Here is a 27,610-nt window from a genome sequence, read left to right on the forward strand (position 1 = left end):
AAAAAACAAAACATTGATGTCTTCTGACATTTAGCTGGACAAATTAGTTTTCTCCAGCACGCCTGTGTTACTGAGATATGAGGGGATGCCGAGTCACAAACCTATTGCTTCTGCCATCAGAGTCCCAGCAGACTTCCGAAGACCAATAACACTGTTCTGTTGTTGAAAGGCAATGATCCTAATAGACTATGTCGTCGGTCATTATTTAATGTCAAGCCTTACTGTACTTCAAAGGTTCCATGTGTTCCTTGTCATGTCAATCAACCTCCGTTTTTTTCTGTTTCTATTTCTGTCTTATTCATGTTCTTTGTTATTCACTCTTTATTGAAGTCACTGCCTTGTCTGATGAAGATGGCAGAATGTTTAGAGATTTGGTGACATACTAGGTGACAGATGACACAACAGAGCCATCGCTCCTAGCATTGGTTGTTAATCAACGGCTGTGTTAATGACTCATATAGATTCATCTGAAATCCTCTCCACCTCATGATTCAAGTACAAACACACACATGTGCACTAACATCAAATCAAATCAAATTGTATTAGTCACATACGCAGGTGACTAATACGCATGGCTACAGTTGTGAGTGCTACGGGTCTGTAGTAATTTAGTCAGGTTACCTTAGTTTTCTTTGGCACCGGGACTATGGTGGTCTGCTTAAAACATGTTGGTATTACAGACTCGGACAGGGAGAGGTTGAAAATGTCAGTGAAGACAGCTGGTTGGTCAGCGCATGCTCGCAGTACACATCCTGGTAATCCATCTGGCCCTGCAGCCTTGTGAATGTTAACCTGTTTAAAGGTCTTACTCGCATCGGCTGCGGAGAGCGTGATCACACAGTCTTCCGGAACAGCTGGTGCTCTCATGCATGTTTCAGTGTTATTTGCCTCAAAGTGAGCATAGAAGTAGTTTAGCTCGTCTGGTAGGCTTGTGTCACGCTCACGCACGTGCGCATACACACACCCTTGCATACCCCCACACACGCTAAACTCACTACTGTATAAAGCAAGTTTTCATACTTTGCCTGTTGTGACACATCTCATTATAAGAAAAGAATACTTGCACCCCAGGTAACACAGCCTTCCCAATGTTCCCTCTCATCTCAGCAATCGTCCTATTTAATATAGGGTTATGTAATGGCCTTGGCAGTGATTTACAGTAATTAGGCCACTGAAAGGTTAATTGCCAGGTCTGCTCCCATGTCCACTGCAGTCAGACAACTCACTGAACTGGCTCATTGCCTTTAATACTGATACTTACCACTGATGAAGCAGACTTTCTCGGTCATGGCAAAGAGAACATGGTTCTGACCGAAAAGGTTCTTTGTTCATGTGAAATAGTAGACATGTAATATTGTACACTTACAGCATTTGCAATGCAATTAAAGATACTGTAAGTAAGATTCTTCAGGTGTTGCAGAAGTGAAATCTTGCTAATCTGGCATTCATCAGAACAAATTAGATTAAAACCCAGTCCTATCTGGTTGTGCATTGCCAATGGATGTTGCTTTGACTGAAATGTCTGTTCACATTGTCAATTAAACTTAATCAACTAGTTGAGGCCTCCTTCACTGGCAAGTCTCACCCGTCATTTCAACTTGAGTGACCAGTCTGCCTGAAGATTCATTTTTTATTTTATTTAATTGCTTTGGTAATTTGTATATAATTGCAACAGTTGTAATGTCTGTAATCTAATGTAAGAAAATTAAACAAATGAAATTAGGTTTGGCATTACAGTTATCGCTTTGGTACTATTTTCACAAGTATGTGGTACATTTTCACAACACTTAGTACAGAACTGGTCACAGAGCCAGTCTTTCATTCAGAACCTGTCATTGTGCATTCATTTTGATTGTAAATATATCACCACACAACCATTGATTTGAAATGTAACGAGAACATTAGTTTAAACACCAAAAGACAACATAATGATAGCTTTTCAATGTAGTCTTTTTAACTACCAGTTAATCCAATAGAAAGCAAGATATGCGTTTCAAGTCACCCTTAGAAGTGCTTAAACTAATATGCTACAATACTGTAAATTACAACGTTTTTACGTTGGGTAATGTAAGTGTATTGCCTAACAAAATTGACAGAAAGTATAAGGGCACAAGGGAGGCAGATGGTTTGACTCTTTGGTATTTATTAAACAATCCAAAAGGGAAGGCAAGAGAATGGTCATGGACGGGCAAAATGTCAAAACAAGTTCAGAGTCCAGGAGGGTAGGCAAGAGAATGGTCATGGACGGGCAAAATGTCAAAACCAGTTCAGAGTCCAGGAGGGTAGGCAAGAGAATGGTCATGGACGGGCAAAATGTCAAAACCAGTTCAGAGTCCAGGAGGGTAGGCAAGAGAATGGTCATGGACGGGCAAAATGTCAAAACCAGTTCAGAGTCCAGGAGGGTAGGCAAGAGAATGGTCATGGACGGGCAAAATGTCAAAACCAGTTCAGAGTCCAGGAGGGTAGGCAAGAGAATGGTCATGGACGGGCAAAATGTCAAAACCAGTTCAGAGTCCAGGAGGGTAGGCAAGAGAATGGTCATGGACGGGCAAAATGTCAAAACCAGTTTAGAGTCCAGGAGAGTAGGCAAGAGAATGGTCATGGACGGGCAAAATGTCAAAACCAGTTCAGAGTCCAGGAGGGTAGGCAAGAGAATGGTCATGGACGGGCAAAATGTCAAAACCAGTTCAGAGTCCAGGAGGTACAGAGTGGCAGACAGGTACGGAGTCCAGGAGGTACAGAGTGGCAGACAGGTACGGAGTCCAGGATGTACAGAGTGGCAGACAGGTACGGAGTTCAGGAGGTACAGAGTGGCAGGCAGGTTCGAGGTCCAGGCAGGCAGAATGGTCAGTCAGGCAGGTATGGAGTCCAGGAGGTACAGAGTGGCAGGCAGCTTCGAGGTCAAGGCAGGCAGAATGGTCAGTCAGGCAGGTACGGAGTCCAGGAGGTACAGAGTGGCAGGCAGGTTCGAGGTCCAGGCAGGCAGAATGGTCAGTCAGGCAGGTACGGAGTCCAGGAGGTACAGAGTGGCAGGCAGGTTCGAGGTCCAGGCAGGCAGAATGGTCAGTCAGGCAGGTACGGAGTCCAGGAGGTACAGAGTGGCAGGCAGGTTCGAGGTCCAGGCAGGCAGAATGGTCAGTCAGGCAGGTATGGAGTCCAGGAGGTACAGAGTGGCAGACAGGTTCGAGGTCCAGGCAGGCAGAATGGTCAGTCAGGCAGGTATGGAGTCCAGGAGGTACAGAGTGGCAGGCAGGTTCGAGGTCAAGGCAGGCAGAATGGTCAGTCAGGCAGGTATGGAGTCCAGGAGGTACAGAGTGGCAGGCAGGTTCGAGGTCCAGGCAGGCAGAATGGTCAGTCAGGCAGGTATGGAGTCCAGGAGGTACAGAGTGGCAGGCAGGTTCGAGGTCAAGGTAGGCAGAATGGTCAGTCAGGCAGGTATGGAGTCCAGGAGGTACAGAGTGGCAGACAGGTATGGAGTCCAGGAGGTACAGAGTGGCAGGCAGATTCGAGGTCCAGGCAGGCAGAATGGTCAGGCAGGCAGGTACGGTGTCCAGGAGGTACAGAGTGGCAGGCAGATTCGAGGTCCAGGCAGGCAGAATGGTCAGGCAGGCAGGTACAGAGTCCAGAAAACAGGGTCAAAACCGGGAGGACTAGCAAAAAGAGAATAGAAGCAGGAGTACGGAAAAACACTCTGGTTGACTTGAAAAACAGACAAGACGAACTGGCACAGAGCGACAGGAAACACAGGAATATATACACCAGGGAAAATATGTGACACCTGGAGGGGGTGGAGACAATCACAAGGACAGGTGAAACAGAAAATCTACAATTTCCATCATATCTATGCAATGTGTAATCAAAGGTGTGATCAATGAAGACATCCTCTACAATTAATCATGCAGAAGAACGTTACATAAGAAATTAAATGAAACAAATTAAATGAGTAAAAATCAAACAAGTTTAGCACTAATTAATTTTCATCAAGCCCATCTTGAGCATTTGGGTATAAATTCTCATCCACATCTCAGTATATTTACTCATTGTTAATGTACAGTGGGGAAAACCTTTTGGCAAGGCAATTCCAAGCTTGACATTGGTCTGCATTGATCTCGTCTCATGCCTCATGCATGGCCAGAAGGAGGGTGGCACACTCATCTGGAGTTCAAATTTGAGATTTTTGGTTCCAACTGCTGTGTCTTTGTGAGACGTGGTGTGGGTGAACGGATGATCTCCATATGTGTTTTCCCCACCATGAAGCATGGAGGAGGAGGTGTTATGGTGTGGGGGTGTTTTGATGGTGACGCTGTCAGTGATTTATTTAGAATTCAAGGCACACTTAACCAGCATGGCTACTGCAGCGATACGCTATCCCATCTGGTTTGGGCTTAGTGGGACTATCATTTGTTTTTCAACAGGACAATGACCCAACACACCTCCAGGCTATGTCAGGGTTATCTGACCAAAAAGGAGAGTGATGCTTCAGATGACCAGTTCTCCACAATCCCCCAACCTCAACCAAATTGAGATGGTTTGGGATGAGTCGGACCGCAGAGTGAAGGAAAAGTAGCCAACAAGTACTGAGCAAGACTGTTGGAAAAGCATTCCAAGTGAAACTGGTTGAGAGAATGCCAAGAGTGGCTATTTGAAGAATCTCAAATATAAAATATATTTTGATTTGCTTAACACTTTTTTTGGTTACTACATGTGTTATTTCATAGTTTTTTATGTCTTCACTATTATTCTACAATGTAGAAAATAGTAAGAATAAAGAAAAACCCTTGAGTAGTTGATCTTTTCAGATTGGGGTGAACTAATTTGGCAGCCTCTGCCACGGTAAGGCCTCTTTCACCATATGGTCAACGACGATGGCCCGGACTTCATTAGGCACAACCGTTCCCTGCCTTCTGCCTCCCTCTCTCTGATGTCCACCTGTCTGACGAGGCCCATGCCCACCTCTTTTTTTTTAATTAAATGTTTTATTTTACACCCTTTTCTCCCCAATTTCGTGGTATACAATTGTTAGTAGTTACTGTCTTGTCTCATCACTACCACAACTCAACCAAGCTGCACTGCTTCTTAACACAGCGCGCACCCAACCCGGAAGCTAGCCGGAGGAGACACCTGGCGACCTGGTTAGTGTGCATTGCGCCCAGCTGCCGCAGGAGTCGCTAGTGTGCGATGAGACAAGGATATCCCTACCGGCCAAACACCTAACCCGGACGACGCTAGCCCCATGGACCTCCCGGTTGCGGCCGGCTACGACAGAGCCTGGGCTCGAACCCAGAGTGACACAGCTAGCACTGCGATGCAGTGGCCTAGACCACTGCGCCACCCGGGAGGCCCCCCACCTCTATGACCTCTTTGACTGGGCCCATGCCCACCTCTTTGACGGGCCCATGCCCACCTCTTTGACAGGCCCATGCCCACCTCTTTGACGGGCCCATGCCCACCTCTTTGTCTGGGCCCATGCCCACCTCTTTGACGGGCCCATGCCCACCTCTTTGACAGGGCCCATGCCCACCTCTTTGTTGGGGCCCATGCCCACCTCTTTGACGGGCCCATGCCCACCTCTTTGACGGGGCCCATGCCCACCTCTTTGACGGGGCCCATGCCCACCTCTTTGTCGGGGCCCATGCCCACCTCTTTGACGGGCCCATGCCCACCTCTTTGACGGGCCCATGCCCACCTCTTTGTCGGGGCCCATGCCCACCTCTTTGACGGGCCCATGCCCACCTCTTTGTCGGGGCCCATGCCCACCTCTTTGACGGGCCCATGCCCACCTCTTTGACGGGTCCATGCCCACCTCTTTGACCTCGTTGTCGGGGCCCATGCCCACCTCTTTGTCGGGGCCCATGCCCACCTCTTTGACGGGCCCATGCCCACCTCTTTGACGGGCCCATGCCCACCTCTTTGTCGGGGCCCATGCCCACCTCTTTGACGGGCCCATGCCCACCTCTTTGTCGGGGCCCATGCCCACCTCTTTGACGGGCCCATGCCCACCTCTTTGACGGGTCCATGCCCACCTCTTTGACCTCTTGTTGGGGCCCATGCCCACCTCTTTGACGGGCCCCATGCCCACCTCTTTGACGGGTCCATGCCCACCTCTTTGACCTCGTTGTCGGGGCCCATGCCCACCTCTTTGTCGGGGCCCATGCCCACCTCTTTGACGGGCCCATGCCCACCTATTTGACCTCTTTGTCGGGGCCCATGCCCACCTCTTTGACGGGCCCATGCCCACCTCTTTGACCTCTTTTTCGGGGCCTGTGCCCACCTCTTTGACCTCTTTGACGAGCCCATGCCCACCTCTTTGACGGGGCCCGTGCCCACTTCTTTGACCTCTTTGATGAGCCTTTTTTATAGGGCACATACCCACCTCTCTGACAGGCCCCTTGTCCTCGAGCTCTTTGATTTCTTCCTCTCCCTTGCTGTCTATCCTGCTCCATGTTGAAAGAAATTGCAAGTCTTCACACACACCCTTTTATAAGGTGACCAATTGTGGTTTCCACTATGTGAAATCAATTAGCAATAATGAGTAATCATTATGTATGTATTAGATGTTTACACTATACAAACACATTTTTAGTTCTGTAGTTCTCAAAATCCATATATAGTAGGCAATCCAGTTAACCAAACGGTTAAATTATTAACCATTAAGCACAGTTGGATTAAGTGATGGTCAAATGTATTTAAGCAAATGAGAAGAGAGTAATATGAAAAGCATTTCTTTATGAAAGGCAATTACTTTATATGAAAGGTATTTCATGATGAAACACTGATTAGGTTTGGTGGGAAGATCACGGTGTGATTTTATGTATTGAACTTAGTCAATTGAAGATGTGCTTAATGTTTTTTGATGATCTGTTTTGAGTTATGTACTAGGAGTTGTGGACTTTTACCACATACTTGTGAAAGCAATAAGAAAAAAACTAATATAGAAACTTAATTAATATAACACTATTGTATGTATCTCTATGGTTACAGCACTTCAAAGCTATGTTCTCAACAAGTTACATTTTCATACTCCCAAGCCCACAAGTCATTTAGAGCAAATAATGACCTCAAACCGTTACAGCTTTACGGATATAATGACTTGGTATAATAATTTATAACAAAGTAGTTGACTGTCCAGGGAAGCTATTGAAGAATGTAGTGTGTTGATATCACACTATCTCTGTACATAATGCATATTCACTTTAGGTTGATATCACACTATCTCTGTACATACTGCATATTCACTTTAGGTTGATATCACACTATCTCTGTACATAATGCATATTCACTTCAGGTTGATATCACACTATCTCTGTACATAATGCATATTCACTTTAGGTTGATATCACACTATCTCTGTACATAATGCATATTCACTTCAGGTTGATATCACACTATTTCTGTACATACTGCATATTCACTTTAGGTTGATATCACACTATCTCTGTACATAATGCATATTCACTTTAGGTTGATATCACACTATCTCTGTACATACTGCATATTCACTTTAGGTTGATATCACACTATCTCTGTACATAATGCATATTAACCTCAGGTTGATATCACACTATTTCTGTACATAATGCATATTCACTTTAGGTTGATATCACACTATCTCTGTACATACTGCATATTCACTTTAGGTTGATATCACACTATCTCTGTACATAATGCATATTCACTTTAGGTTGATATCACACTATCTCTGTACATAATGCATATTCACTTTAGGTTGATATCACACTATCTCTGTACATACTGCATATTCACTTTAGGTTGATATCACACTATCTCTGTACATAATGCATATTCACTTTAGCCTCTTAAAGATCGTACCCTTTTTTTCCAATTTTCACCTATGAGTGCCTTTACTTCTCAGCATCTGGCAGGAAGAGACGGACACACACTAAGAGATGGACACACGTGGGAGCATACACACACTCTCTCTCAGAGATAGACACACTCAGAGATGGACACACACTCTCTCTAAGAGATGGACACGCACACACACTCTTTCTCAGAGATGGACACAAACACTCTCTCTCTCTCTCTCTCTCTCTCTCTCTCTCTCTCTCTCTCTCTCTCTCTCTCTCTCTCTCTCTCTCTCTCTCTCTCTCTCTCTCTCTCTCTCTCTCTCTCTCTCTCTCTCTCTCTCTCTCTCTCTCTCTCTCCCTCTCTCAGAGATGGACACACACTTACTCTCTGTCCGGATGAGCTGATCAGAACTGAGAGTGCCACACTGGGCTGTTCATAACAATTATGTCCACCCGGCTGCCATGCACAACCCCACAGGTGAAGTCATAATGGAGACCTGAGCCGCTCTTTGCAGTCACAGCTATTTACATTAATATTGGAACCTGAGCAGCCATTCCACTGGTTAGAATTGGATACAGAATGCCAATGTATGTGAGGCTATAAGTATATCACTGGTCACACTGTTGTGTTTATCTTGTCATCTATCAAGCAAGAGTGAAGTATGTATTCAATCTTTTGTTTACATATTCATTAGTCGTCCTTTCAAATCTGAAATGCACGCGTGAGAAGAATTATCCCACATGCCTTTATCCTAGCCTTAGTGGACAGCCTCAGCTGGTTCAGTCTTTTATATCTAGTTTTTACACAGGTTTCAAATTGAGTTTATTCTGGAGAGGACAGTTCAGACAGATGAGATTTATTGTGTCAAAACTGGCTAAGAATAGAAAGTAAGTACCCGCGTTTACAAGACAGAGCTGATCTTACTCCCAGGAAAGGCCTGTTCGCTCCAAAGACCTCTCCATCACGGTTGACAACTCCTTGGTTTCCCCTCCCAGAGGTCAAAGAACCTTGGCGTGACCCTGAACAACACACTGTCATTCTCTGCAAACATCAAAGCAGTGACTCTCTGTTGAAGGTTCATGCTGTACAACATCCGTAGAGTATGACCTTTCCTCACACCGGAAGCGGCGCAGGTACTAATCCAGGCACTTGTCATGTTCTGTCTAGACTACTGCTACTCTCTGTTGGCTGGGCACCCATCAAACCCCTGTAATGTATCTAGAATGCTGCAGCACGCCTGGTGTTCAACCTTACTAAGTTATCCCCTCCTCCGCACACTCCACTGGCTTCCAGTTGAGGCTCGCATCATCTTCAAGACCCGAACCTTACGAAGAAGCAAGGGGAACTGCCCCTCACTACCTTCAGGCTATGGTTAAACCCAACATCCCAACCCGGGCAATCCGTTCTGCCACCTCTGCTCTCTTTGCCCTCCCACTTCTACGAGAGGGCAGCTCCAGCTCTGCTCAGCTCAGCTCAGCTCAGCTCAGCCAAAGCTCTTCTCTCTCCAATGGCACCCCAATGGTGGAACAAGCTTCCCACATAATGTCAGGACAACTAAGAGTACCTGCCCAGGTTCTGAACATCTGAATAGCGAATGATTTAAATGGTATCTTAAATAAATCTCACAGAAATTACTTTGAGAAACATATTTTTTTTGTGTCTGACTACAGAATAACATTTCTGAATCACTAAACACATGCACTTGTGCTAAGTCTGCAGTCTGCCTGTTATTTTCAGAAGTGGCCAGAACAACAAAGCTTAGCGTAAACAACTAAACTGTCTTTATTTATATTTAAATCAAATCTTTTATTTTATTGGTCACATACACATATTTAGCAGATGTTATTGCGGGTGTAATGAAATGCTTGTGCTCCTAGCTCCAACAGTGCAGTAGTATCTAACAGTGCAGTAGTATCTAAAAACGATTCACAACAATGCACACAAATCTAAAAGTAAAATAATGGAATGAAGAACAACACAAACATTTCGGGGGTAATAATGTAAGAAATAACACACAAAAAAACAAAATACTGCAAAGTTGCTTACAACCAGAGCTGCCATATCTGTCGGCGTCATCGCCATAGAACAATTGTAAATAGTTATAGTTGAAAAAGTTTAGATAAATGGAAAGATTGATTGATTGCTTGATAGGATAGGATAGCTTGAACAGTTCAAGAGTTACTATTACTGTTGCTGGATCATTTTATGCTCGTTTAAATTGTTATAATTTGTAAGGATACATTTAAAAAAAAAGTTGTTTTAATGTCTGTAACTGAAAGTACTAAAGAGCTGTAGCATTTAAAATGTCTTCCACTGTGTTGTTATGGTTGGTGTAAAGTTAGGAACGTACCGTAAGCTCACTCCACAGCTAGCTTGAAATATCGGCAATGGATCTTTTTCGTTAGCTCAAACGATTGGTACGTTTTCAAGTAGGGACCTACCGTAAGCTCACTCCACAGCTAGCTTGAAATGACGCAGATGGAGCAATCAAATGAAATCTTTTTCCATAGATCAACGGTTGGTATGTTGTCAAGGAGGGAAATCATGTGTGTTTGCGAGCAGAGGATCACTGGTTTGAGCCCAGCATGAGGACAGGGACAGTGTGTGAAGCTATACTGTTAGCTGCACACTGACATACAGTTGAAGTCGGAAATGTACATACACCTTAGCAAAATACATTTAAACTCAGTTTTTCACAATTCCCAACATTTAATTCAAATAGAAATTCCCTGTCTTAGGTCAGTTAGGATCACCACTTAATTTTAAGAATGTGAAATGTCAGAATAATAATAGAGAGATAATATTTCAGATATGATTTTTTTCATCACATTCCCAGTGTGTCAGATGTTTACATACAGTCAATTATTATTTGGTAGCATTGCCTTTAAATGGTTTAACTTGGGTCAAATGTTTCGGGTAGCCTTCCACAAGCTTCCCACAATAATTTGGGTGAATTTTGGCCCATTCCTCCTGACAGAGCTGGTGTAACTGAGTCAGGTTTGTAGGCCTCCTTGCTCGCACACACTTTTTCAGTTCTGCCCACAAATTTTCTAAAGGTTTGAGGTCAGGGCTTTGAGATGGCCACTCCACTACCTTGACTTTGTTGTCCTTCAGCCATTTTGCCACAACTTTGGAAGTATGCTTGGGGTCATTGTCCATTTGGAAGACCCATTTGCGACCAAGCTTTAACTTCCTGACTGATGTCTTTAGATGTTTCTTCAATATATCTACATCATTTTCCTGGCTCATGATGCCATCTATTTTGTGAAGTGAACCAGTCCATCCTGCAGCAAAGCACCCCCACAACATGATGCTGCCACCCCATGGTTCACGGTTAGGATGGTGTTCTTTGGCTTGCAAGCCTCCCCCCTTTTCTTATGTCTGTTTGATTTGCATTGAAGCTGTTACGTTTTATAAATGTATGCACATTTAAATGGTTTATAGTTTATAAAGGTGCTAGAGAATGAATTTGAAGTTAGAATAGCTTGAACATTTTAAAGTTGGTCTTGTAGCTTAATTGGCCAAGGAGTTGGACCATTTTGAATAGCTGTCACTGTATTCCAAGTGTTCTCATTCAAACCCATGACAATTTATGCAAATTTAAAATGGTTATAGTTCAAAAAGTATAAATAGTATAAAATCTGAATATCAATCAAAGCTGAGCCAGTCTGCACATTTCAACATTGTCGATAGCTCAAACGTTTCAAGAGGAGTCGTGTCTAGAATTTGTAAAAACAACTACAACATAAAACATTCAAGTTTATGGCCATTGAAATGTATGGGAGTTCATGTTAATATTGTTGTAGTTCAAAAAGTATGAATAACTTAAAGCAGGGGTGTCCTCTATTCATCGCTTTTGGAATTTTCGATGCTCCCTGTCACATGGAATGACGCTGGAGAGACGAAGCAGGTACGGGAGAGTCAATATTTAATGAGGAACGAGACAGGAACAGCGTCAGCATACAAGAAAACAAAGACAAAAAACAATTCATGCAGAAGTGGGGAACAGAGCTGGTGAACTGACAAATATAGGGGAGGTAATAACAGGTGTTGAGTGAGTCCAGGTGAGTCCAATATCGCTGATGCACGTGACGATGGGAAGGCAGGTGTGCGTAATGGATGGTAGGAGTGCGTGATGCAGGGCAGTCTGGCACCCTCAAGCGCCGGGGCGGGGAAGAGCGGGAGCAGACGTGACACTCCCTGAATGTGTAGCTTTCGTTTTGATCACTGTTATTTTTAAGCTGCAGGCCCAGACCCAAATTTAGAGATATGCATGTATAATTATACTGTATATAGCTATATGCAGGCCTAGCTGTTTGTTAGGGCTCTTTATGGGAGCTGTTCATGTGAACACCACCACCACCACTGTGGCAATAACGTCAGGTTACAAGGCCTTTAAGGTTGAAGTCTGAATTGGCCTATTACAGCACACACTGCCCTGAAGCAGACGGCCTTCCCTTCCCCTAGCCAGTGCACAGCCAGACAAAAAGGTTTCTGCTGCAGTAATTTATTCTGCTTGAGGCCTTCCAATCAATAGTTGTGTCCTGGCTGCTCATCCGATCACACCCACAGTGACCGGGCCAGACAACTGAGAAAGCTCTTACTGTAATTTATGTCATTTGGTTACCGCTTTATAGAATGGATGCTGTAATATATGGTGTGTTCTAACAATGCTGTTATCCAGCTATTTCAGCCTTGGGTGTTGTAATACTACAGATGTGGGATCTTAATTTGATCAATACACCGCTGGAAATGCCGATGAGCGTTGTGATATACATAAATTCACTTAAAACCCACACTTACACACAGTTATTAACATCAGTGCACTTTTCACATAGTCTACTTTTGTCCAGCTAATAGCGTAACTACCAATCAAACAACATTATGAACTAAATGTTCAAATCCTGTTGCAGTAGGATTATTTTTGCTCTGGCAACACTGGTCAAATTAAGAACCCAAATATGTATCACTGTTGGTGTTTAAACAAATATTATGCTCAAACATAAAATTACTGCATTTCTGACAATGGATGGATAAGGATAGTCTGTCAACTTTAATTGAATTGGTCAGTTTATTTGCTTATAATCAATGAGGACTTCTGCTGTCTATATCAGTGTGTGCATCTTGTTCTGTGTATGCAGGCATGCATGTGCGCTCATGCGTTTGTGTCTGTCCATGTGCGTGTGTATGTCCACCACCCCCCCCCAGCCCAGTGTGACTCTAGTGCAGACACTCACAATTTATTGAGCTGTCGCCATGGTTACCCCATTGGTCAATATCAGGTTTGACTGATGGAACTCCTTCCAGGTGCTCCAGGATTATAATTACAAATTATAAACTGGGGTGGTTGGTTTTAGCCCTAAATGCTGATCGCCTAAAAACTGTGATATATCAGACCGTATACCACGGGTATGACAAAACATTTATTTATTGCATTGGTAACCAGTTTATAATATCAATAAGGTACCTTGTGGTTTGTGGTATTGTGGCCAACATACCACAAACCCCCTCATGCCCTATTGATTAATTAGAGCGTGCCGTGGCGTTAATCTCCTTCCGCCGTTTTGTGAGCAGCTGCAGGTAGGCTAGTGCCTGCTATCTAGCTCCCAAGGAGAAAGAGCATGTCTCGCAGAGCATTTTCCAACCCAACCGCCGGTTCTGAGATCAAGAATGTGGATGCTGTGGTAATGGTGTCATGCAAGAGAGGATTTTGCCTGACGGGCCCTGTAAATAAAGCCGGGAACGAAAAACCACACTTTCATTTATTCCATCTGGGCTCGCTTTGTCGAAGACATAGAGCTGAAGTAATAAGATGTTTCCGTTGAGAAGAACAAGATGTAATGGCAACTGGATTTGTGTTGTGCTTGTGCATGTGTGTAGGCGTGTGCGTGTGTGTACACTGTGTACACTGTGTACACAGTATGTCTGTGCTCTGCCAGTGCCACCATGTGTGATTCCAGTTCGCTGAGTTCAATTCCTCCACTGTCCTTCATGTTTAATGTCAGGGAGCGCCTCGAGGAATGGAATGGTGGCTTTGATTGCGAAACCTCATGCAGCAGGGTGATTCTCATGAAACTGGCACTTGGAAAAAAGACATTTGCCGAAAAAGAAATACATCATAACAATGACTAAGATTAGGAGCTGTATTTATCTATTTCACAATTATTGTTATGTTTATTGATCAGATGTTACCACAATTTCCACAACAACCAAGTCAAAAAAAAAACAGTTTTCAATGTCCAAAAAAGTTATAAAACAAACATTGCTCCCCTACTGAAAAGGCCCGAGTTAAACATAACACTGAAAACAAATATATTTAAAATCAAATTATTAAAATGTATTTGTTCATTTATCTCATTACCGCAACACATAACCTTTTCTGAAATTCTGAATTATTTGTGTATACATGTCATTTTTATGTACACATATTTGGATAAAGAACAAAAGGCATCAGATTAAGCCATAATTGCTAAAGAATACGTTTAATCTTTACTAATATTTCCTAAATATTGGTGCATTACTTTAATGATAAGCAGCTTCCGGAGATAACAATTCATATTTTGGTAATGAGTGTTGCAGTTTTCCATTACATTGAGAAACTGTACTGAGCTCTATTAGAGATTCATCATCAAATTATGTAATTTGGGATCATATTGGCAAATGGCAGAACACGATATGCCTATAAAGTATCTAAATATGGGCTATGGACCAAAAACTGGCTTGGGATAGCAAACAAATGTATAGGTAAGTGCTAAAACAGGTACACATTTTAAAAGTTTTACGGTAATGAGAAACAAGTCCACAGACACTGTGATTGTAGGTAATAAATATTACAGTTGAATGTAAACTTCAACTAGTATTTATAGAGAAACTACAGCAACATATAGTTTTATTCAAATAAGTTTGGTTTTTATAAAGTAAAATTGTATAAAATCACCAGAGAATTTTTTATCCGGATGCATTCCGATAATGAAAATTTGGGGTGAACATGTTAGAATTGTATTTAAAATAAGACATCATAAACTGAGCACCTTAGTCTTCAGAATGATACACTATACAGTATATAGAAACGTATGTGGATACCCCTTCAAATTAGTGGATTTGGCTATTTCAGCCAAACCATTTGCTGACAGGTGTATAAAATTGAGCACACAACAGCCATGCAATCTCCATAGACAAACATTGACAGTAGAATGGCCTTGCCGAAGAGCTCAGTGACTTTCAATGTGGCACCGTCATAGGAGGCCACCTTTACAACAAGTCAGTCCGTTACACTTCTGCCCTGTTAGTGCTTCCCTGGTCAACTGTAAGTGTTGATATTGTGAAGTGGAAACATCTAGGAGCAACAACAGCTCAGCCACGAAGTGGTAGGCCACACAAGCTCACAGAACGGGACCGCTGAGTGCTGTGTCCTCAGTTGCAAATCTCAATACCGAGTTCCAAACTGCCTCTGGAAGCAACGTCAGCACAAGAACTGTTCGTCGGGAGCTTCATTAAATGCGTTTCCATGGCCGACCAGCGGCACACAAGCCTCAGATCACCATGCGCAATGCCAAGCGACGGCTGGAGTGGTGTATAGCTCGCCACCATTGAACTCTGGAGCAGTGGAAACACGTATTCTGGAGTGATGAATCACGGGTTTTGAGGATGCCAGGAGAATGCTATTTGCCCAAATGCATAGTGCCAACTGTAACATTTGATGGAGGAGGAATAATAGTCTGGAAATATTTTTCATGATTCTGGCCTCTTAGTTCCAGTGAAAGGAAATCACACTACAGCATACAATGACATTCTAGATGATTCTGTGCTTCCACCTTTGTGGCAACAGTTTGGGGAAGGCTCTTTCCTGTTTCAGCATGCCCCCATGCACAAAGTGAGGTCCATAAAGAAATGGTTTGTCGAGATCGTTGTGGAAGAACTTGACTGGCCTGCACAGAGCCCTGACCTCAACCCCATCGAAAGATGAATTGGAACGCAGACTGCGAGCAAGGCCTAATCGCCCAACCTCCCTAATGCTCTTGAAGCTGAATAGAAGCAAGTACCATCAGCAATGTTTCAACATCTAGTGGAAAACCTTTCCAGAAGAGTGGAGGCTGTTATAGCAGCAAAAGTGGACCAACTCCATATTAATGCCCATGATTTTGGAATGAGATGTTTGACGAGCATGTGTCCACATACTTTTGGTCATGTAGTGTAGTTCATTGTTGCAGAGGCATCATAGTTTTGCACCTCAATTTGCTGCTAACATGGTTAAACTGTCATTGAAATGACGTGGAAACAATATTGATTCAACCAGTGTGTGCCCAGTGGGTAGCAATTCATTTGTCCGCCTTAGGAGTGGATACATCCCTTTAGACAGGTTTTCTGAGAATATGACAAGAAAAGTTGTACAAAGCATCATATCAGATCTGAAATAAAGTTTATTCAAGGTGTGGGTGTCTTTGTGAATGAAGCTGAATGTTTTTCTATTGAAATATCACAGCTACACAATGTTGCACATCATCCTCAAGATGATTTGTTTTCTACATTTGGAATAGCAGTATTAGGAATGGCGGAAAGGGCACAAAACAAACTGAGTAGGACAAAGCCCTTAAGAATGAGGCATCACTATTTAAAGCTCTTTCATATATTCAACCTTTCGTTGCGCATTCTTTCCCTCTGCACACCATCATCGAGCTCCCATCAGACGAGAGACAATGAGAACAAATGTACAGCCTGGAACATTTAATCTCTTCTTGTTCCCTGGCTTTGTGTTCCTTAAAAAAGACAGGGGGTCTATTTGATAGGCGCACAAGTGCAAGGAAATGGCTTACCAAAGACTGGCTTACTTACCAAGACGAATGAGACTTGAAACCATATCGACTGATATTTGTATTCACACTCAGCCCCCACGTATCTCCCCTCCCCCGCACCTTCACCAACAACCACCAAGAGAGAGAAAGCCTATTCATATACCCTGGCTCAGATGTCTGTGTGAAGGGAGAAGCCGCACGCTGAATCTCCCCTTCAAAGGACACTTCTGAGGTGGTTGTCCGCTTTGGTGGCCCGGAGGTTATTTCTGGAGAAATAGAGGTGAAAGCTGTGGAGGCTAAGAGGGTAGTGCCTAACCGATCCTCCATGTCTGTTATGTAAGGATGTATAAAGTGTTGAGACTGAAGTTATGTAAGATACACGTCACCTGCTCTACCGGACACAAGGACCCATGGAACACCACTTCTCTCTGTGAAGTTGTTTATTAAATTTCAAAACTCAAAGACTGAGGTGGTTCATGTTAGGGATCTATCTACTCTATGTGGGGCAGCAGGTAGCCTAGTGGTTAGAGTGTTGGACTAGTAACCGGAAGGTTGTAAGATCGAATCCCCGAGCAGACAAGGTACAAATCTGTCCTTCTGCCCCTGAACAGATTTGTACCTTGTACCTTGTCTGCTCGGGGATTCGATCTTACAACCTTCCAGTTACTAGTCCAACACTCCAACCACTAGGCTACCTGCTGCCCCACATGCTCCCAGGCCGTCATTGAAAATAAGATTTGTTCTTAACTGAGTTGCCTAGTTAAGTAAAGGTAAAACAAGTTGAGTAGGAATGGATGAGCATATTGTGCTGTCAATGGTTGACCATTGATGGTAGTCAGCCAACTGCTCAGTCATATGCCTGGAGAGATCTGTTGAACAGACCCAGCTCACGAGGTGGCAGTTTAGACCCTTCTCATTGTTCTAGAATTGCCTTTCCTTGCCTGTCTCCTTTCTCCCCTGTCTACAGAGATAAGCTGGCACAGGTAGCCCAAAGATAATGACATTTACTCCCATCTGTTGATTCCCTGATGCTCCCTGATTTCTGGAGGTTCTGAGAAACACCACCCTGGCCTGACAGAGAGATGGACGAGAGACGAGGGGCACATCTCAGCCAGGTCCTCTGGTCTGCCGTCTGGTCAGATAGGGTCATGATGCTATCGCCTCTCCAACCCTTCTTAAGCATGCCACAACAGCCTGGACAATAAGCTACAGTGAGGGGATGGATGGACAGCAGCGCCTTGTAATCCCAGCTGAGGGAAAGGCCACTAACAGGCTGTTTCTATCTCCCTTTTCTTCGATCACCTCATCAGGAGGAAATGGGGAATGAATAGAGTAGCAGACGGTGTGTGGACAGCTGCTCGGGCAAAGACCAGAGATCTGTCTCGTGTTTCTGGAGGGTTTTCTCCATTTGTGTTTGATGTTTTTATACGTCTAAAGTCTCTAATAAAGTGCTCAAAGGAAACAAAATGGGCTAAATGTGCTGCGAGTAAAAGATTGTCCAGCTTTTTCTTCTGTGTTTTGTCTTCTGAAAGCCAAAATACTTTATCCTTTCTACTCCTTTAGAAATCGTACTAGAATTTACAACACTTCCAACTATTTCAATAGATCACATTATTTTACTGGGTGAAAGGCTGGAATACTCATGTCATCACCATGGAAATCATTTTTGTATCATTTGCTGTTTATGACTACATCATCTCCCACTGTACAATCAGGGTATGGCATGATGGACAGTACTTGTACTGTTCACCCTTGTCCTCAACTGCTGGATGAGGCCCTGAGTGTTTAAGAACACCGTGCTGGTTTCTTTAATAACAACATCTATAGAGAAACACTTTCTGTGGAGAAACACATCTATAGAGAAACCCTTTCTGTGGAGAAACACATCTATAGAGAAACCCTTTCTGTGGAGAAACACATCTATAGAGAAACCCTTTCTGTGGAGAAACACATCTATAGAGAAACCTTTCTGTGGAGAAACACATCTATAGAGAAACCCTTTCAATGGAAACTCTTTCTATTAGCCGTCAACACTCCGGTTCTTTATCTGACTAGCAGGACTTGGAGAGTGAAGAATGCTACACGCGTTTGGCACTTCACAGGCAGGAGACAGACTACACTACGATTCATGAATAAACCATCACAAACTGATGCCATAACGCAGATATGGAAATCCATACATGTAATGGAAAATCGACGTTAACTTACAGATATTACAGCGCATGTACACGAGGAAAGACATTGGCATAAAGGGTGATCGCTAATCTCCAATAGTAGAATATTTTACAAAGTGTACTGGTAGTCACAGAAGTGATAGGCCAAACTGGTAATGAGGTGAGTAATAATGTAAGTAATTGTCGGACATGAGTCAAAAAAGGACTGAATAAAAGAACATGACCAAGATACTTAGCTGTACTTAAAGTTCAAAAGATGTTGTGTACAGACTGAAATGGCAAGCCCTATGAGTCATCCTGTGATAGGAGCAGCAGTGTGCTGGGATCATTTATTTCATCTCATGATAACTAAAGTAGCCTAATTTGTATGTATTATATGCATGATGACTCGTCTTTGTTATTCATTACTAGGGTAAAATGGAGGCTCTGGCGTTTTTTCCCAGGGCCTTTCAGAGGAGGAGCTGATCTGTGTCCTCTCCTTCTCTCATTTTCCAGGACAATCCAATTTCCGTTCTTTCGTTCGCTCTTTCGTTCTTTCTTCTCTTTTAAATTGATATTTTTTTCCAGTATGAAGGACGTTAGTGGTTGTTTTGCGAGCCAATGCTAACTCATTTCCAAAATCCTGAAGTATCCCTTTAAGGTTGTCTAAGGAATATTGACTGTCTACTTATGACTGAGATCAGTATATTGACACCCTCAGTGGTTGTCATTGTTCAGTGCTGGAGACCTGTCATTCAGGGACAGGAGATTGAAAACGGCACAAAACTGGATCAGCAAAAACTTCTCCTGCAGACAGTGGTAGATCTGCAGTTGCTCACTGTTAGATGAGTAATGTGCCTCGATCATGATGAGCTCGCCATGTGTGGTACATTGCTCTCCTAACAATGAGCTGGTGTAGCATACTTGTGTACATATAGTGTATGTGGACAACTCTTCAAATTAGTGGATTCGGCTATTTGCAGCCACACCCGTTGCTGACAGGTGTATAAAATCAAGCACACAGCCATGCAATATCCATAGACAAACATTGGCAGAAGAATGGACTTACTGAAGACCTCAGTTACTTTTCAACGTGGCACTGTTATAAGATGCCACCTTTACAACAAGTAAGTTCTGCCCTGTTAGAGCTGCTCCGGGTAACTGTAAGTGCTGTCATTGTGAATAGGAGCAACACTGAGTCAGCCGCGAAGTGGTAGACCACACAAGCTCACAGAACGGGACCGTTTGGAACTCACTATTGTGTTCTAACCTGCCTCTGGAAGCAACATCGGCACAAAAACTGTTCATTGGGAGCTTCATGAAATGGGCTTTCATGACCGAGCAGACACACACAAGCTTAAAATCACCATGCGCAGTGCAGTGCCAAGCGTTGGCTGAAGTGGTGTAAAGCTCGCCGCCATTGGACTCCGGAGCAGTGGAAACGTGTTCTCTGGAGTGATGAATCACAATCCACCATCTGGCAGTCCGATGGAGGAATCTGGCCAGGAGAACGCTACCTGCCCCAATGCATAGTGCCAACTGTAAAGTTGAGTGCAAGAGGAATATTGGTCTGTGCCTGTTTTTCATGGTTTGTGCTTGGCCCCTTAGTTCCAGTGAAGGAAAACCTTAACGCTACAGCATAACATTACATTCCAGATGATACTTTGCTTCCAACTTTGTGGCAACAGTTTGGGGAAAGCCCTTTCCTGTTTCAACATGACAATGCCCCCATGCACAAAGTGAGGTCCATATAGAAATGGTTTGTCGAGATCTGTGTGGAAGAACTTGACTGGCTTGCACAGAGCCCTGATCTCAACCCCATCGAACACCTTTGGGAAGAATTGGAACGCTGGCTGCAAGCCAAGCCTAATCACCCAACATCAGTGCCCGACCTCACTAATGCTCTTGTGGCTGAATGGAAGCAAGAAAGCCAGAAGAGTGGAGGCTGTTATGGCAGCAAAGGGGGGACCAACTCCATATTAACGCCCATGATTTTGGAATGAGATGAGCTCCACATACTTTTGGTCATGTAGTGTACTTCTTGCATACTTCTGGCAATATGCAAGGCAACTTGAAATTAAAAACGAACTTTGAAATTAAATCACCTCTTTGTTTTCCTTGTAATACGATTTCAGAGAGTTTTCGATTAAATAAGTGAATTTCTTGAACCTGAGTAAATATGATTTAATCACCAAATCCCTGTTAATTCCATTTAGAAAGCAGCAGTATGCATGTGGCTGGCTGAGGTGGTGGTCCTCCATGTTTATCCACCTGGCTGGGTAGTGGTTGTCCCAGGACCACCCCGTAGAATGTATGCACACATGACTACTGGTCTTCCTAAATGGCATATATTATTACTTACTATTAGATGTGGACTTAGTCACGGCCACGGAGCATAGCCCCCGCTGAAGGTGAACCTGGCTGCAATCAGGTAGGTTGTTGGTGTTTTTGAGGTTAGAAGAGTTGCAGTACTCTGTCCCATTGAAGTTATACCAGTGTGTGGACTGTAAATAAATAGAACGAAGAGGTGATTTAATTTCAATGTTTATTTTTCACGTAGAGTTGGGCTTCTTGCTTGGATGAAGCTCAGGTTTTGTATTATGTCTCGTTCCAAACTTCCACAATCGACACACACATTGCATGTGGACTGTTCCTTAAACGTGCACATGATTATGTGTCAATTAGCGTGGATGTGTTTAACTATACTATAGACTATAAGTACCCACAAGAATAGTATTCTTTTTTTGGGGGGGACCAACTGCGGACATGTTGTTAGTCCCCACAAGGTCAAATGCTATTTCTAGTGGTTTTAGGATTACGGTAGAATTAGTTTTAGGGTTAGGTTTAAGGTTAGGAGATAGAGTTAGATTTAGGGTTAAGGTTAGGTTTTAAGGTTAGGGTTAAGGTTAGGCCCTAACATTAACCTTAACCCTAACATTAGGGTAAGGGTTAGGTTTAGGAAAATATTATTTTCAATGGTTATAAATTGTGTGCCCCCACAAGGTTAGCTAAACAAGAGTGTGTGTATCTGTGACAGTGTATGTGTGTGTGTATTTGCTTTGCATGCCTGCAAGTGTGTATTTGTGTATATCCAGTAACAAATCACTTATGCCCCTGTGTGTATTTCTCCTCTATCAATACCCATCCCCTAACCTTTAAATCCAGATGCATTTCCTCCTCTTTCCTGGCTGGTTGGAAGGTGCTCCCGCTTCCCTAAAGGTTAATTGATTTTCCTTCCCCTTGTGCAGCCTGCTCAAATCACACCAGGACAGGAGACTGAGTAATGGGGAAATATGCATAGCACGCTATACCGATTCTAACAGTTTGTCGAGCATTTGCCTTATCCAGTGTTCAATCTAATCTGGACAGCACTGAACTACCATACACATTTTTGGAAGGACTGCACCCATTGTTTAGGAATCGATTCAGATTCAGGCACAAATTCATATAGTTGTCTTTGATATTTCATTCTTCGACTGGATAAACCCAAACACCCATCCACACAAACACTTTCTGCAGCCTCTTTGTTAACCAAAGCCTGCTTGGAGATGTATGGCAGTAGATGTCCAAGGGTTTGGTCCCATCAATCCCCAGTGTGTTTGTACCCGAGCCCCCGGCTCTCATTCTAAATGATCGTTAGACGACACCAACAAGGAGGACAGGAGAAGGACCACAACAATGCAAGTCACTGTACAGTACACAAACAACCTCCATGAGGTAGATGTGACTGAATCACATTCCCACTACCTACTGCACTTACAAGGTTCCAACACTGAGCCTCAAATGGATGGAGAAAGAGATTGAGCTATTGACAGAGTGAAGAGGATCATTCTTTTTTTATGTAACATTTATTTAACTAGTCAAGTCGGTTAAGAACAAATTCTTATTCACAATGACGGCCTACCCCGGCCAAACCCTAACCCGGACAACACGCCCTATGGGACTCCCAATCATGGCCGGTTGTGATACAGCCTGGAATCCATCCAGGGTCTGTAGTGATGCCTCTAGCACTGAGATGCAACACCTTAGACCACTGCGCCACTTGGGAGCCCCGGGGTTGATTGATTTCTCTCGGGGGAAACAGCGGCGGTGTTCATGCGTTGTACATGACATGAATGTTATTTAACGGGCTGCCATGGCAATGGATGAATGAGGGTGTGTCAAGAGTAAATATGGGACCTTTACAGAGACGGACAGATTGACAGTGGGTACGTATGTGTACATACACACAATAATGCATCAGTAGAAAATCCCCCAGCACACGAGGAGATATAGATGCATCAAGGCTTAAACAAGAGCCCCTATAATATTTCCACACTATATTGACATTGTTATCATCACATCAAAACGATTCCTCCTGTTACAATTCGTTGTTTGTTGTTGTGCACAGATCCTACTGTTGTGCATATTGTGCTAAATGTATTTGTCATGGTATTATCCCAGACTCCGATGTTCCATACAGTAGGATCAGTGAGAGAAAGCCAGAGATAGAAAGAGAGAGTGCCAACCGTCTCAGACACACACAGGTGTCTCTGCTAACATGAAGCCTCTCTTTCTCTCTCTCTCTCTCTCTCTCTCTCAGCTACGGCGGCTTTTGTTTGTCTGACTTGGCACCCTCTCTGTGACAGCCGCTGTTCGAGAACTGTGTCCCAATAAGTAGCAACTGTCTTATTTGTGAGAACAGCATCAAACCTCTATGCACTCACACTAGCACACACACACACACACACACACACACACACACACACACACACACACACACACACACACACACACACACACACACACGCACGCACGCACGCACGCACGCACACGCACACGCACGCACGCACGCACACGCACACGCACACACACACACACACACACACACACACACACACACACACACACACACACACACACACACACACACACACACACACACACACACACACACACACACACACACACACACACCTGCTACTTGAGAGAGCATTGAAGGATGAAAGCAGAAAAGCACTGTATCTGCCTCATGTCCAGGAGCTATTGAAACAGAAATCTGTTGATTTAATTTACTGCAGTGGGCTAAATCAGGGTCACGCAGAGTGTTTCTTGGTAGTCTTGAACAAATCTACTTTGAAACAAAAGTATACACCTCAGACAGATGGTTATGGGCTTAAATAGAAGGCACCTGTACCATGTCAGATATAGAGTTGAAATGCATTCAATTTTGAGTTTGCATCCCAATATTACATTTTATATACCCCATAGAAGAATGAAGTATAACAAAACTGTTTGACATAGAAAAACCGGATAAAAAATAACAACAAAGTTGTATTAATGATGAAATAATGAAAAATATGAATAACATTCCAGCCATGAGGCCACTAGAGGGCAATTTGGTCATTTGACTGCAGGAACTATGGCAGTCAAGGCAGCAGGCATGCAGTCCCCCTGCTGCCTACTGAGCTGACAGGTAATAAGTGTTTGAATGCGTTTGTGTCCAGGAACGGAGGGCCTGAGGGTATCGCAGTCCATACCTAGAGGAACTGCGTTCAGATGTCGGCGTTCGGCATGACGGAGTCCTCCAGGGGTGAATGCCAGCCCCTCCCTATTTTCAATGTCCATCCATCTCCTCTAATCCTGAGTGGCACGATGCAGAGACCTGTTTAGGCCCTCATGGATTGTGCCTACAACAGGGGGATAACAAAGCCCTCCTTTGTCAGCTGTTGTCTTGCAGCTAGGCTGGATCAATTGTTTCAGGGAAGTCAATCAACTAGTCAATTAGTCCACCCACACAGATTATTTCACACTCCCTGAAGCATGGGAGAGACGTTCAGCAGCTTATAACATAATGATACACACAGACAAGTCTAGAGGAAATCTGTGTCTAGGTTGATAGAATTGTAGATCTGATCAACCGTTTTTTTATGGACACACACACACACACACACACACACACACACACACACACACACACACACACACACACACACACACACACACACACACACACACACACACACACACACACACACACACACACACACACACACACACACACACACACACACACACACACACACACACACACACACACACAAGTGTTACAATGAATGTAATGTTTATAATATCATTCTAAATGTGTAATTATAATATACAGTTAATTGAAATTGTTACCCAATATTATACTAGCACTACAGGAACAAAAACAAAATGTTTCAGTATATCTATGAGTCGACACATTCATCCAACTGACCATAAAACAGAGGGACAATGAAATATATCATCACTTAAAAGAAAAAAGACAAAAATCAGGGAGAGAGACCTAAAAGCCTATTTCTTATATTTCTTATATTGGCAGAGTCATAATACTACCTGAGTGGCAGCATAAAAGCAATAAATAACATGTAAAAAAAAGATCCCCTTTAATTGATAACCAGTAAGTACTTATTCGTCCAAGTAAATAATGTTCCAGCAAAGTAAATTGCTAACGTTCACATCTGTTTACATAATTCCAGTGTTTAAAACATTTATACAGTATTCTACATTAACATTTAGCATTTCTATTAAACATTTTCACCTCTCAAATTACTGTAGTTCTGTATATCTCAATTATCTCTTACCAAAGCAAGTGAAGTGAAATGCAATGGACGATGGGTAATAATTTGTTCTGACATCTCTAGAAATAGAATTAGAACACATACGTATATCTCTGTGCCTTCATCTCTTCCAGGGAAATTATTAAAGCTCTTGATTGACGTCGGACACAACAAAGCTCTCGATCATGTCTAAAGGAAAGGTGTTCAAGTTTAGACAATTTAGTACACCTATGATAACTGTAGATCGCTTTTTGTCACAGGACAGAAGACAGATCACAGTTGTTGCTGCATACACTGCCATGAAATTAGTTTCTTTAGAGATGAATCACGTCTGGATATTTGAATTGCTTCTATGAAGAGAACTAGCTCAGCCTAGGATACTGGGAAGATGTACAGCGCACCAGTTTGGACTGCTGTTTCTATAAATGGCTTTGCCAATTAGTACAATATTTTCCAGATTGGCAAATCCTTTACTGAGGATGGTGGTTCTGTCCTTCCCCCTATGCCTTCCAAGTATTCTCTGTGCATTGTTTTATAAAGGGCAGACTCTTTGGCATATTCGTTTTAGACCCCCTGCCAGCCTCTTTCTTGGCCAATCGCCATTTATATTACTGCCAACACGTCCAAGGAAAGTGCCAGTGTAATTACTGTGTGTACTTAGGGCTGTGATGTGGGTGCTCCTCACGAACACAAACAACATACAGATCTGCTATCTTAATTTGACTTGTGAATTAGTTTGTGGATTATAATTAATGGACATTTTTACCGGGGTTGATACATTTTTCATTAGGGAAAATTAAGTCAGAAATTTTTAGAGTGGAAATTAGAAGCCTTTTGAATCCTCGAACACACAACAAGTTTGCATTTCTCTGCGACAACAGAGTGATCAAATTAAGATAGCACACCTGTACATGTACATGCACAGATGAATGCACATTTTCACACACACACACACACACGGTTGAATTAACATTTGCGCTCACAAACACGCACACAGTCACACACACCCGAACACACACAATCCAACTCCTCTTCTCTATTTTAATTAACCTTCTGTCCCACTCGAATTCATTCACACTTCAATGGAGGGGGTGTGAAATCACCTTCAGAACCCTAAAGCTGCCCAACTATTGGCTGCTCCTCCATTGCCTCACCCTTCCTGATTGTCTGTCCCCCCCGCCCGACGGTTTGACGGACACATGTCCAAATGCCAGGTTAATAAACACACATGGATAATAATGGCGCCGGACGGGATGGCTGGTGTTTTACAGGCTCATAACCAATTGTGCTATTTTATGTGTTCTTTTGCATGGTTTGTAACTCATTTTGTACATAATGTTGCAGCTACCATCTTTTATGACCAAAAAAGAGCTTCTGGAGATCAGAACAGCGATTACTCACCTCGAACTTGACAACAAATGAGTCTGACGCAAAGGATATACTGCTTTGTCAGGACAAGGCCCAAATCCCGTCATCTGCGTGTTGAAAAAGAGGGAGGAGGGCAGTGTGCCTTGTAAGAATTTGCCGACGAGTAGGTAAAACCACTACCCTCCGTATTATTGGCCAACGTGCAATCATTGGAAAATAAACTGGACTATCTACGATTAAAACTATCCTACCAACGGGACATGTAATGTTGTTCGTCTGCTGTTTGTAGAGAGTCAGACCGAAATGCAGCGTGTAGGTTACTCATGACTTTTAATGAAGAATAATGCGGTACATGAAATAACTGAAAATACAAAAACAACAAACGAGTGAAACTAATACAGCCTATCTGGTGACTAACACTAAGACAGGTACAATCACCCACGAAATATAACGCGCACTCAAGCTACCTAAATACGGTTCCCAATCCGAGACAACTAGAATCAGCTGACTCCAATTAGGAATCGCCTCAGGCAGCCAAACCTAACTAGACACACCCCTAATAATACACACTCCCAATTAATACAAACCCCAATACGAAATACAACATATAAACCCATGTCACCCCCTGGCCTACCCAAACATATAACAAAAATACAAGATACAATGACCAAGGCGTGACAGAACCCCCCCCCCCTAAGGTGCGGACTCCGGGACGCACCTCAAGAGCATAGGGAGGGTCCGGGTGGGCGTCTGTCCATGGTGGCGGTTCTGGCTCGGGACGTGGACCCCACTCCATAAATGTCCTAGTTCCTCCCCTTCGCGTCCTAGGATAATCCACCTTCTCCGCCGACCATGGCCTAATAGCCTAGTACTGAGAGGAAGCCTAGTACTGAGAGGCAGCCCAGTA

The 27,610-nt window shown here is 43.4% G+C and overlaps 1 protein-coding gene across 1 annotated transcript in view; it reads left to right on the forward strand.

The window, feature by feature from the left end:
- The first annotated feature begins 2,915 nt into the window (after positions 1–2,915).
- Positions 2,916–27,610, forward strand: part of LOC124013557 (synaptotagmin-1-like) — a 49,434-nt gene continuing 24,739 nt past the window's right edge. Inside the window, exon 1 of the mRNA XM_046327882.1 lies at positions 2,916–3,206. Coding sequence (XP_046183838.1) covers positions 2,916–3,206 — 291 coding nt within the window. The remainder of the gene's footprint in view (positions 3,207–27,610) is intronic.

Source organism: Oncorhynchus gorbuscha, linkage group LG25 (genome assembly GCF_021184085.1).
Source record: "Oncorhynchus gorbuscha isolate QuinsamMale2020 ecotype Even-year linkage group LG25, OgorEven_v1.0, whole genome shotgun sequence".
NCBI classification, from domain to species: Eukaryota; Metazoa; Chordata; class Actinopteri; order Salmoniformes; family Salmonidae; genus Oncorhynchus; species Oncorhynchus gorbuscha.